This window comes from Dendrobates tinctorius, unplaced genomic scaffold (assembly GCF_039654945.1).
Source record: "Dendrobates tinctorius isolate UK_male_01 unplaced genomic scaffold, ASM3965494v1 ptg000070l, whole genome shotgun sequence".
NCBI lineage: Eukaryota > Metazoa > Chordata > Amphibia > Anura > Dendrobatidae > Dendrobates > Dendrobates tinctorius.
The window spans coordinates 44,146,413-44,160,489 of NW_027361738.1; the positions used below are offsets into that span (position 1 = coordinate 44,146,413).

Here is a 14,077-nt window from a genome sequence, read left to right on the forward strand (position 1 = left end):
TATCTACTGTCTAACACGGTACAAAGATATACATCTTTCCTATACTAAAGATAGGATTTTATAGGGGCTACGTCCCCTTACATACTTGTATAAGTAATTTAGTTTGTGTTTTGGTACTTGAAATTACTTTCTGAACTTACTTGAGACCAGGAATATCCAACATATTTGTAAGTCCTGTCCAGTTAATATCTAGGAGCTGAAAAAGAAAAAAAAAGTCATAAAATTGAAAAAGTAACCACAAGCCAGACATCTCGGTCTTGTGCCTCTGTAAATGGCGAGGTGGCAGGGCATGTGCGACTCTCACCATTCACTTCTAGAAACAGCGGAGCGTGCTAGAAACCAACGAAGAGAGTTGCACCTCTTACAGCCACCTCGGCACGTCCTTACTGCAGGGCAAGTGATAAGGACCAGAGAGGTCGCACAACTCGAAACTTCCCTGTTATTGTACATCCTTTCCAGAATTCAGGAGGGAGAACAGTCTGCAGAGGAGCACACGTTATGGGTCATAATTGGGGGCTGTTATAGATTTTGTATTGGACCTCCAAATGATGACTTGGAAGCCGGCCATGGCGATGACAATACTATTACTATACCGATACAGTTTCCTCTAGAATGACAAATGTGTTTTAGCTTTAAAAACAAAATTCGTAAACTTGGGGAAGAAAAAAAAAAAAAAAAGTATTACTATGACTTTATAAATACGAATATAAAAAGCCACATTTTTACCGTTAAAGTTTTTTATTCCTCTGCACTGCTGACTAATAGGAGGAAATGCCAAACCACTGTGTCAAAGGCCAAATTTCAGAAGGTCTGGAAAGATACTGTCAGTTTTGTAAATATGGTCTCATACATTAGTTAAGCTTTGGCAGCATGAGGCTTCAGGCAGAGCACACGGAGTTGTAGTCCAACAGGTTACAGTTACATCAATGGTAGATTTTACACTCCGTACTGCCAGCTGTCAGTGCCACCAGTCTCTGTACGTATCTGCAACCTATTGTACAATCAGTACTGTCAACGTCAGACTGCCTGGGGGGACACCCACTTGACAAAGGGGATGGCACCATCCAGTCTTCAATTTAGTCATTAATTTTAGGAATAATAATATGAAGGCACATTGCAGAGCTGTAGGAAAGATGTCCCAGAATGGCTACTGTTCAGGACATGCAGAGTTCTAGGAAAGATGTCTGAGTGGTTACTTTTCAGGACATGTAGATTTGTAGGAAAGATGTCCCAAAATGGCTACTGTTCAGGACATGCAGAGTTCTAGGAAAGATGTTTGAGTGGTTACTTTTCAGGACATGCAGAGTTCTAGGAAAGATGGCCCAGAGTGGATACTTTTCAGGACATGCAGAATTCTAGGACAGATGTCCCTGAACGGTTAATTTTCAGGACATGCAGAGTTCAAGGAGAGATGCCCCAGAGTGGTTACTTTTCAGGACATGCAGAGTTTTAGGAAAGAGTTGTAGGAAACAACTTAAAGTAATACTACATATAAAAAAGGGACCATATATCTGGTGGATTTACACAGAAAAAAAAAGAATGTTCAGAAGAGCAGCGGGAATAATATAAAAGCAAAAACTGTCCCTTTTTGACAGGGTGATGCATTACGTCACAATGAAAATGATTCCCTCTCATGGTGTTCTGCAACGCTCCAGCAATGTTAATCTCATTTTACAAACCATAAAAGAACAAAAAAAAAGCCATGAAAAATGCATTAGTGTTCATTGTCATTAACCAGAGGGTTACGTGTTGTATGGTGGTTTATTTCTGTACATGATTTCCTACACAAGACTGTTTGTGGACAAGTAGGCACACTGCCTAGAAACCATCAAGTCATGAGAGCTATCTGTGGTCAGCGGTAAAAGAGATATGACTGTGACTCGTGTCACACACAGGACCGACAAGCGGTGGTATAATAGCCACAGAGAGATGTACTGGCAGCTGAAGAGTGCGGCATCATTCATCATATCCTTGTAGACACACTCTGAAAACTCATTTACATCAGGCCTTCCTGGCACCCATTCATACACTTTCTTCTAATGACCCTCCTGACACTCCTGTCCTTGTGCAAACCGTGAAGCTGTTACCTGCAGCCACCAGCCTCCCGCTCCAGCGTTAAACTGACTACAAGAAAATTACAGCAGGGATCTGATTGGATATATATGAGGACCCCCTCTACCCAGCCCCCTTTTATATGAGGGTCATAATATTAGGTACAGGAACACTTAAGGCCAATTTAGAAGAGGCAAATGAGATAGCGAGAATTTGTAAAAATGCTCATTCCCGACTATCAAGCTGTTTAAACAGACTGGAAAACACCTGAAGATCCAGCGAAACGCTCACTAGTTGAGTGCAAAGATTTTTAAGTCGGCACAAAAAATAATAATCCTGTATAAAACAGGTGATTTGCTGCGGACAACATGATAATCCATGGGCACAGAATGATCGGATTTGCGATAGTTCTGAGTACATAGTGTTCGTCGGACCTTTCTAAACAGGGCAGTAAACACCCACTGATCAGCCTGTATATAGTCGATCAGTAGACGTTTAACGGCCACGGACAGCTGGTATAAATGCACCTTCTGGCTACAGTCACACACGGATGTCGAAGTCAGAGTATGGACCAGGATGCACGGACCGGCAGCGGATCTTTTAACCCGAACTTGACAACCTCATATATGCCCATGAAGCGGCTGAGTTCAAGTCAGGAGACCCGTGGCCGGTAGGTGTATCGTGGTCCGTACTTGGACCGCACACCTACAGATGACGAAGGAGATCAACTCTGAAACGCGCGTCGGGGCGCGTTACCAGGCACCATTACTGGCTCACCAGGTAATTGTTTTACTTTTGGTTCCCCATTTTTTTCTCCCATTGTGTGGCTTTTGTTCATTGTGTGGTGGTTTCTCCTTACCACGTACTGGCATTTATTGTCCATATCATCTGTGCACTTTATTTCTTTTGTTGGCTTTTTGCCATCATCATCTTTTGTTTCACATTACACTACATAAAAAATTCTTTTTGGGGGCCTTAACAAGTATATAATTATTATAAAAAAAATGTTTTACCTGCCCATTATTGAGCCAGTTTTACATGGTTATTAAAAAAGCTCTATTTTATGCTCATCATATTATAATACCATGTATATATTTGGGATGCCTTTTTATTTGTTTAATGTGTACACCCATTACTATATTAATGAAGGTTATTTTATTTATTTTGTGTGTTGCTGCATATATTACATTTATATGATACCTTGCCGGTTTCATCTTCCACCATACCCAGTGTGTACAGTGGTCCTTTCACCGGATGGTCTGCCATCCATTGTCTCAGAGGGGTTGTTTTAATATTTAGTTTTTATTATATATATTTCATTAAGTATCAAATTAATACAGGACACTACCCTCACTGTTTTAACACCTACAGATGTGTGAATCAGTCCATATTTTGCAAATCTTGTGCCCGAAATATATAACCAAAGAGATGCTAACATTTTGAGCATCATCATCTGATTGGCAGGGTCATCTTTCAGCGCTCCATCATCTGACTAGAATCTCAACGCTCTCTAATTTAAAGGGATTTTCCCCAAGATTGTCTTCTACCACCATGATCAAAAGGGTCACAAGTTCCCGGTTCCTCCTCAGTGCACGGCCGCAGGAAAGCCTGTGTGTTGTCAGTCCATTCATAGCCTACGGGTCCAATGCAGAGCGCAGTATAACAGTCGGCTGGTTCACACCACGTTTTTTTGGTCCAAGTTCTGCCCATGAAAGAAAAGTGACATGACACCGACAGCACTAGGACCAATGTTATTCACTTGGGCTGTTCAGATGTGCGTTGGTGATCATTGACCAAGTAAAAAAAAAAAAAAAAAAAAATTGCAATGTGCATCATTCAAGTCTATTGGTACGCAAAAAAAATACGGATCAACTGTATCGAGTGTGGCTTTTATACACACATTGTTAGTATTAATTACCGCTATTGTAAACGGATGCCATAAGGATTGCGTTTTGAACACTATATGGATGCAAATAGGACGATTTTTTTTTATACACTCGGGTAAACTTAGCCTAAGACACAGTCTGGTTCCTGCCCATAATATTGGAGAGATTAGCAGGACGTCCTTCCCTTTGGTAGAGGCTCACACTCCTCTCCATACAAAGACATCTCTTTCCCAAGAAATTAAGCATTTAATCTATGGCAGATGACTACAACCTTCTCTCCGACTCCAGAAGGTCAGGCAGCGCGCTGCCAAGTGAATCTTAGCCTATGCTACAAACATTTCCAGCCCAGCAGTCACCGGGCCGGCTCAGACGCACTTGATAAGAATGTACATTATTATTAATTTAGACAACACGGCCTTATAAGGGGAGAGAAGAAGTCCTACAAACACTCCGGAGACAACAAGGCGATCTTCTGCCAATTCTCCTGGCCTGGAAAATGTGAGAGGGACAAAAATCCCGCCTTAGTGATGGAGCCAGAGAATTCCAGTGTCCTGAGAGTGACGAGTGCTCCGTCCCTGCATTATAAAGCACCCGGCAGCGACTCATTCTGCTCCACACAAGCGGGATTTTATTCCATATATACACTAATAAAAAACACAGTAATAAACCTGAGAAAATGCAGAACTCGTCTGCAGGCGGTATAGAAAAATTCAGTATCCATCTGTGGATTCTGCCGAAAATCCCACGTCACTAACATCTTCAAAGACTATTAGGTATAACGGGACACAGGACCAACATGGCGAACGCTGCTCCCTATTAAAGGGAACACGCCAAGTTGTATTCAGCAGGAGTGGAGCAAACAGATATACAGGCCTGCGGAAGAAAAATCAGCACTACTTAGCTTGAAATCCCTGCTTGTTCTACGCTGAAGAGTCCAGTGGGTGGTTCAGTGATTGACAGGCTTCCGTGTATCAACTAGGGGCGGACATGAGGGAATCAGAATTTTTTACATTGCCTTTTTAATAAAAAAAATAAACTTTTTTTTTTTAAATAAGTCCCCATGTGGGACTTGAACCTTGCTCGACTGCTTGTACTTATACTGTACTACCTAAATATTGCAGTATATAGTCCTAATCACTGCCTCTTATAAAGCTCAGCCTGTGGATGGCCTTCAAAGAAGTAGCAACAGGGCAGGAACAGGGGCCCTTAGGAGGTAGGAATAGACGCCTGGACAGGATCATGTGTGGCTTTTTTGCTGCAGTCAGAGGTTTAACTTCTTCACCCCCCCCCCCCCCAGGCCATTTTCCGTTTTTTTCGCTACCCTTCTTCCCAGACAAATAACTTTTATTTTTCCGTCAATATGGCGATGTGAAGGCTTGTTTTTTTGCGGGACGAGTTTCACTTTTGAACGACACCAATGATTTTACCATATCATATACATGAAAAAGGGAAAAAAAAAATACAAGTGCGGTGAATATGCAAAAAAAGTGCAAATCCACTTTTTTTTTACCATGTTCACTAAATGCTTAAACTGGCCTGCCATTATGATTATCTGGGTCACTACGAGTTCACAGATCCCAAACACATATAGGTTATTTTTTAAAGAGGTGAAAAAAAAACAACAACAAAGTTTGTTAGAAAAACAAAAAGCCATTTTCCGAAACCCGTAGGGTCTCCATTTTTCGGGATCTGGGGCTGGGTGAGGGCTTATTTTTTGCATGCCGAGCTGATGTTTTTATTCATACCATTTTGGGGTAGATATGATGTTTTGATTGCCTGTTATTGCACTGTTGTGGCAACCAAAATACGTAATTCTGACATTTTGAATTTTTTTCACTGATCAGAGTATTTTTATATTTTGACAGATCGGGCAATTCTGAACCCAGCGATACCAAATATGTGTATTTTGATTTTTTTATGGTTTTAGGCCGGTTTCACATTTGCGCTTTATGGCGCAGCGACGGCCTGCGCACGGCCGCCACTAAGCCCCGCCCCCTGCCGACTCCCTGCCCACCCCATCCGGTCATTGCCGCCTACTAGCGCACATGGACGCTTGCGATCTGCGCACCCTATCTTTAGCATAGGGTGCGCAGATCGTGCGCTAGCAGGATTTTGCCATGCGCTGTGCACTTTTGAAGGTGCGCCGTGCATGCCGAAATGCAACATGCTGCGTTCGGCGCACAGGGGCGCACCTTCAAAAGTACACAGCACACGGCAAAATCCTGCTAGCGCACGGCCAGCGCACGATGCTAAAGATAGGGTGCGCAGATCGCAAGCGTCCATGTGCGCTAGTAGGCAGCGATGACCGGATGGGGCGGGCAGGGAGCCGGCAGGGGGCGGGGCTTAGCGGCGGCCGTGCGCAGGCCGTCGCTGCGCCATAAAGCGCAAATGTGAAACCGGCCTTATTTTGAAAGGGGCAAATGGGGGTGATTTGAATGGTTATATTTTTAACCACTTTTTTTTTTTATACACTTTTCACTGCTTTTAACAGTCGCCATAGGAGACCTGAAGCTGCAATCTTCTGATCGCTTGTGCTACATATAGCAGGACTTCAGCACTGTTGTGTGCAACACAATTGCTCACCTACTATGAACGTCGGCCACAGGGCGGCGCTCATAGCATATCAGTTATGACAACCACAAGGGTCCCCTACAGACTTGTTATGCCAACTCATCGGCGCCTCGTGATCATGTGACAGGGGAGGTGCGTGTGCATGTTAAATGTCGTCAGAGATTGACATTGAAATCAGCTGTCATGTACCAGGAAAAGATGCGGGATCAGCTCCGAAGCCCGCATCAAAAGGGGGAAACACGACAAGTGCCATATATGTATGGCACATGTTGTGAAGAAGTTAAAGGCAGCCATTGGAACTAGCTGCAGGCAAGATGTTGGCTGTCAGATTCTGGCTCCTGAGCCCGCTCCACACACCCTACACCAGCTCCATAATGCATATATCTGTCATTGAGCATTAAATGAAACCTAGAGCAGTTGAGCATCTGCCCCATTCTGTTAAAAAATGTTGTGTTCCACATTGGGCTTTGCAAGTAGCCCCACAAGCTCACATGTGTTGCATTTCCTAGGTCTATATAAGGCCTCTCAAGACTCACAACTGAATCTTGGTATTGTATTAAGGCTTGCTAGTAACCTTTAGTTTGTCTGTGCACAGTTCCAGTCCACAGGTTCCAGGCAGTTTCCTAAGCTACTTGTCTGCGGCTTCCAGTACCCCTGCTTCCTGCCAGTAGTCTCCAGGACCCCTTTAAGACTTTATTTCCTCTATGTTTCCTAGCCACCTATGGTTTCTATGACCCTGTTAAGACTTTGTTTGCCGCTACATGTCTGCCTGCAGCTTCCAGGAAGTTGCCTGTCCGCTTACAGCTTCCAGGATCATGTTAAGACTTTGTTTGCCTCCAGAAACTCTGCTATCTGTTTCCAGAGTGCAATACACGCCTGCTACACCGACGCATGTGGCCCATGTACCCACCCGGACCTGGGGCTTAGAGAATGTACCTCACCTAGTGTGCGTGCTTTATGTAACAAGAGTAATGCATGTCAATTACAAGAGAAGTTCCCAACTGTGTCTGTGCTCCGCAACAGCTACTTAGTCAATAACAAAATCAATATAACCGTACTTAGAATTGTAAGAACATGCAGCATTGTGAGCGCGCTATACCGTCACCACTAACGTACAACTTTCCATTTCCAATTTTGATCTTTCTGCAGCTTGCATGACACAAATTAATAACATAGTTCTCCAGCACTGCAAACTTTCATATTCATATGGATTTTTGCACATCAGAGAGGAGAAAAATGTAGCACTGGATCAGGAATACGTAGGTGTCATATTAATGGCAAAATGGCATTCTAGAAGGGAGCATGTAAGGTGTAGAGATGGCCACGCAAGGGTGCTGCTATAGCAGTAGTGAAGCTACAATGGAGAGCGTGGCATGTCAAAGTGCAAAGAGAATGGAACCCTTATTCTCTCGATCCTCACAACATTTGGAAGTGAAGCCAGCACACATCAGATACTTATGACCTATACTTTTGATATGCCAAAAATCTCTCAGATGGAAATAACCCTTTCAGACTGAATTGTGGTCCCTTGGATTGAACTACATGGTCCTCAGACCAGAAAAGTTTTAGCATCACCGATTTCGAGCAAAATTATCTTTCTCAGGCCTCATTCAGATGGACATTAGGTTTCTCAGATGACAAAAAAACAAACAAGGGAACATTTTTCATGAGTGCGATGGATCCGATTTACATCTATTTTTGGTTACCGTGTCAGGTTATACCATCAGGGTTTCATTAGATTTTCTCGCGTGCAAAAAATAAATGAATACAATTTTCCAAGCTTCTACCTATTAAATAGTAAACAGCACTTGGATGAAACACAGATGGTTCCGAGCACTATATTTATTTTTTCCTCACATATTCATTTGAATGGGTGAGTTTCATCACTGACTCAGAGACAGACATGACTTTTTTTTTTCCCCAGACACTTGGTCCCCAGAAAAACCTACTGATGTAGATAAAACATGGATGTCTAAATAATGCCTTGCTGTTTGCTTTCAAAGCCTTGGTGATAATTCTTCATAAACCTGAGCATTTAGGCAATGTTATGTTAGCGTTTCAATATGTGTCAATCAGCCTCCACAATGTAGGTAATAAAAGGTAATGATTAGACATGGGAGAACCCGAATGGTAATGTTGGGATTCCTTATTGGACACCTAGTGTCCGTGCACGGACTCCAAAGCTTTTCCTGTGCGGGCACTTCTGGCCCCATCACAGCAATATCAAGTATTGGCACAGCTGTGATTGGTCGGCAGTGTACTGTGTAAAAAAAATAAAAAAAGATGAGGAATCGCCTCTATTCTTGATAACCAGCGCAGGTAAAGCTGACAGCTGCGGGCTGGAGCCCACAACTTTAACTTTGCTGGTTATTAAAAATAGAGGAGTCCCCAAGCCATTTTCTTTAAAAAACTTTATTTAAATAATTAAAAAAAACCTGTGTGGGGTCTCCTCCATTTTTTGATAACCAGCCAAGCTAAAGCAGACAGCTGGGGGCTGGTATTCTCAGACTGGGAAGGAGCCATGGATATTGGCCCTCACCAGCCTAAAAATAGCAGTCCGCAGCTGCCCATAAAAGGTGCATTTATTAGATACATCAATTCTGGTGCTTTGCCTGACTCTTCTCACTTGCAATGATGCGGTGGCAAGTGGGGTAAAAGTTTTGGGGTTGATGTCAGCTATTTTATATGTCAGCTGACATGAAGCCCAGTGGTTAATAATGGAGAGAGGCATCTATAAGGCACCCCCATTACTAACCCTGTAGTTAAAATTAATAATTACACACATAGAAAAAAAAGTCCTTTAACTGAACAAAGCACTCTCCCATAACTCTTTTTTACCCATTTATTAATTTAAAAAAAAAAAAAAATCAAAGTTATAGTCCCCTGTCTGCTGGTAATGCTGGTGTCCCACGACGACCCCCAACTCTGCTACATGGTTGCACTGCTGAGCGGTGACAAATTTTACTGCTAATTCCGGCAACCAGCTCACACTGAGCCGAGTGTGAAAAAGCGGCTGCGCGTGACCGGTAGGGACGTCATGAAGATTACTGCTGGTTACACGCTGCTGTGTTCTCATGGTCAACTCAGTTTGTCCTGGATGCTGGGCTGTGTGGTCGCATTACTCATGTCACTGCTCAGCAATGCAGTCGGATGTAGCAGAGTTGGAGCTCGTTGAGGGACATAGGGATTATTGGCAGGTAGGTGATGAATACTTTTACTTTTTATTTTTATTTTGAGCTTAATACATGGGTAAGAGGGTAATTGTCGGGGAGTGTTTTGTTCAATTAAATGACATTTTTCCTGTGTGTGTCTTTACCAATTTTGACTGCGGGGTTAGTAATGGGGGCATCTGATAGACGCCTCTCCATTACGTATGCGTGAGCATGATGTCAGCAGACATAAAACAGCGGACAACCCCAAAACAATTACCCCACTTGCCAACACACTAGGGCAAGTGTGAACAGCCAAAGTGAAACATCAGTATTTGCCCATCTAATGGATGCGTCATCTCAGGGGCGGTTGAGTGCTGGTACTTTTAATCTGGGAGGGGGCCAATATCCATGGCCCCTTCCCATCCTATTAATATCAGCCCCCAGCTGTCTATTTAGCCTTTGCTGGTTATTGAATATAGGGGGAACCCCATGGTGTTTTGGGGAGTTTCACCATTTTAATAGCCACTAAATACTACACAGACAGCTGTGAGCTGATATTGATAGGCTGGAAACCTTTAAAGATATTGGCCCTTTCCCAGAGTAAAAACGTCAGCCCTCAGCTGTCTGCTTTTCCTTAACTGGTTATTAAACTAGGGGGACCTCACGTCATTTTTTAAATTTATTAACAAGTACAATAAAATATACACCCAAGGTAATCTTAGCTCACATTCTCCAGGTGTTGCAGCAGCAGCTGGAAACTCCAGTAGCCTTAAAGTTTCCCAAGCCTTTAAGGTTAGCTGAGTTCACATCCACTGGGTCTCAGGGTAGCTTTAGTGCTGGACTCACCATCGATCATCAGTCCGGCACTTGCGCTGCATAGCTTGAGAACCAATTGCTGTGAACTCAGGTGACCTTACAGTTAGGTTCTCAGTTCATAGCGGCACTGCCATCATGAGAACTGGGTGCTGTGAAATGAGATAACATTACTTACGTCACCTCATTGACAGATCAATTGTGCAAAATTTAAAATGTTGTTCTGTTAATGCATACGGCTGAGTATTATCTTCTGCAATATGCATCATAAGAGCAGCATTTACAGTTTCATATGACTGATCTGTCACAGCAGAAATCAAGCACCGCTTGGTTCTGCAGTACTTGGTTGTGCAGGCAAAGTGGAGTGCAGTACTGACGGCCTGCAGGGGGGTGGGGGGGAAGGGCCTGCGGGGGAGGGGGGCAAAGAGGACCTGCAGAGCAATCCTTATGGGGTTAATAAGTGCAAAACAAGGCAGATTTAACAAGTAGTTACAGCCTCGGGGAACATCTCCCTGAATAAATCACATACAAAAACAGAAAAGGTGATAACCCCTCTCCCCTCACACTTGACATTTACATTTGTGCCCTGGACCTGCTCCAATATCCTTTAATTATGTAGGATAATTCACTATTAATCTTGCAGTTCTCCCATCTTGCTGCACATATACTTGTTGCAGTGATTACCTATCTGTACTTGTACACGGCTCAATAATTCAATCCTCTCCTGTTCATTCCACCTTAGGTTTTACATCTGTCTCTGTCTATTTTAATGGCTATTATTTGAATTGTTTATTAATAAATATACCTTTTTTATTGGTATGTGACCTGCACATTGTATTAATCAGTGTACTCACTATAGGTACGTTTGGCCATTATTACCGGCCCATTACGTTCTACAGGGTTTTGTCTGACCCAATACCTTTACTAAAAAGAAATCCATATCTTATTTTTAATTTTCATGAAAACTCAGGTACATATTAGATTGAGCAATCTGTTGTCTTGTGATTATAACAGAATGATCCTGAAGTATTCCGTCCTCCTTCTTGATACCCGAGTTCATATTTATCAAAGGTGGAGCAACCAGTTTTTTTTTAGCGGCCCAGTAAATTTTTCACATGGGTGTTCTCGGCTTTGAACAACTTGTCCCATACACAAATGCAGACGATTGTGCTGTGTGATTACATGTTACATTTGCTTGCAGACCAGAAACCATTCATTGCGATAATGGAAGACATATTGTGGAGGGAGGGGAGCACAGAGACTTCTAATCTCCGCTGCTTGTACTTCAGACTCCTTTTGGCTTCATTTACTTTACAAGATGAAGCTGCTTCCCGGATACAAAGTTTGTGGTTTCGTTTAATCCCATCTGTTCTTTATTTTTGTCTAACAGTTTTTGCAACGTTTTAAAGCCAAAAGTCGCATGTTCTGCTTAAAAGTCTCAAAATGTATGCAAAAATTTCAAGTGTATATAAAAACATTCCAAGGGGAAGACTGCGCTTGTGTGCAAATGTGCTCAATGACTGCACTCCTGGGCAAAAATCTGGCAACATTTTAATTTTTTTTTTTTGAGGAATCAGTTGAAAAAAAAAATAAAAAATCTGGAGCCTCACACCCCTTTTACAATAATGAGCATAAAACAAGCCAACACAAAAGAATAATTTAAAAAAGGCGCAAATTACAAGAAGAATTTGACACAAAATTAAAAAACAGGCTAAAAACACCAAATACTGGACGAAAAAAAGTCACAAGTGTAATACCGAATCAGGCCCAGTGTATCTGCCCCCTGTTTCTAACATGGGTAGATATATGTTATCTCTTTTATGCAGGCATGGAAAAAATGCTGCAACGTAAGAATGCTTTCAAAAGGTTGAAATGTTAATAGTTTATTTTTGTTAATTAACAAAATACAAAATGAAATGAACAAAAGAGAAATCTAAATCAAATCAGTAATTGTATTTCCCTTTGTCTTCAAAACGGCATCAAAGGATCAGTTCTTCTAAATGCAATACTTTTTGAAGGAATTCGACAGGAGGTTTCTCCAAACATCTTGAAGAATTGACCACAGATCTAACTCGGCAGAAGGTTTCTCCAAACATCTTGAAGAACTGACCACAGATCTTCTGTGGATGTACAGAGACCCAGGTACACTAGATAAAGTCATTGATGGACATGACTTGTCTATCTGACTGCAGCTGGAAAGCCACAGGATCCAGACCTATCTATGCAGTAATCTCCTACATGGATAGCACATCAATAATGCACAAGAGCATAGAAAACACAAAATAAATAATATATAGTGAAATACACAGGTACCAGGGAATGCTGGGATATCTAGTTCAGCGATGACAGTCAAAGGTGGAAGTAAGCATAGATCTGCACAGAAGTCAATGAAATTTATGGGAGTTGTCCAGGACTGAACTATTTATTGATGACCTTTCCGAAGGAGATCGGTGGGAGTGTCAGATAGGTCATCAATATTTCAGCCATGGACAAACTCTTTAAATGGTTCAGAAATGCACTTTTACTATTCAAACAAAACCAATTAGCAGTAACGTGTACCTGTCCTTTCACACGAGACCTGTAGAAGAGAATGCTGCGATTCTTCCCCATCACATCCTCAATCAGCTTTTGGTGCACATAGCAGTCTAATATGTCTAGGAAATGTCTCAACACTCACGCTCTGTAACCTGCCATCCACTCATTTTAAGTGAATGATTGCCCTTCATCAGCAGTCTGCCAGCACTATAGGTGTTAGGACTAGAGATGAGCGAACCTATTAAGGTTCAGTTCGGTTCACCGAACATTTAGACGGTCGCCGAGCCCCAGTGAATTCAATGGGAGGCCAAACTAAACGTATACACAACACCTTAAAGGGAAACTGTGACCTGTTTTGGCTGCTATAAGATGCAGCCACTGCCTTTCAGGGTTGCTATTCTATAATGCTGTAGATAAACCCCCAGTCCGACCTGCAAGATAAGAAAAATAAGTTTTATTATACTCACCCGGGGGCAGTCCGATGCGGTCCGGTCGGATGGGTGTCGCAGGTCTGGGTCCGGCACCTCCCATCTTCTTGTGACAACGCCCTCCTGCTTGCTTTCTCGCACCCCGCATCGCGCTTCCGCGCTAGTGCACTTCTCTGTTGAGGGCAGAGCAAAGTACCGAGGTGCGCAGGTGCCTGGAAAGGTCAGAGAGGTCCAGCGCCTGCATATTGCAGTACTTTGCTCTGGCCTCAGCGGAGAAGTACGCCTGCACAGAAGTGCGATGCTGGGAGTGATGAAGCAAGCAGGGGGACTGCGTCACAAGAAGATCGGAGGCGCCGGACCCGGACCTGCAACACCTATCGGACCGGACCTCTCCCCGGGTGAGTATAATAAAACTTATTTTATTTTTCTTCTCTTGCAGGTCGATCGGGGGCTTATGTACAACATTATAGAATGCTGTAGATAAGCACTGAAAGGCAGTGGCCGTATCTTTTATAGGCCAAAAGAGGTGACAGGTGCACTTTAAAGGGTGACAAAGCGCTTTCCAAACAGCTAAAATTAGGCGCAGACACCATGAAATTTGCAAATGGTACAGCAGCAGTCAGCCATGGGCCATACATGA

At 42.9% G+C, this 14,077-nt stretch overlaps 1 protein-coding gene across 2 annotated transcripts in view; it reads right to left on the reverse strand.

Moving 5' to 3' along the window:
* ESYT2 (extended synaptotagmin 2) overlaps positions 1-14,077 on the reverse strand; it is a 159,144-nt gene that overhangs the window by 54,113 nt on the left and 90,954 nt on the right. For both annotated transcript variants that reach the window (XM_073581611.1, XM_073581610.1), the window contains exon 7: positions 141-196. In XM_073581611.1, coding sequence (XP_073437712.1) covers positions 141-196 — 56 coding nt within the window. The remainder of the gene's footprint in view (positions 1-140; positions 197-14,077) is intronic.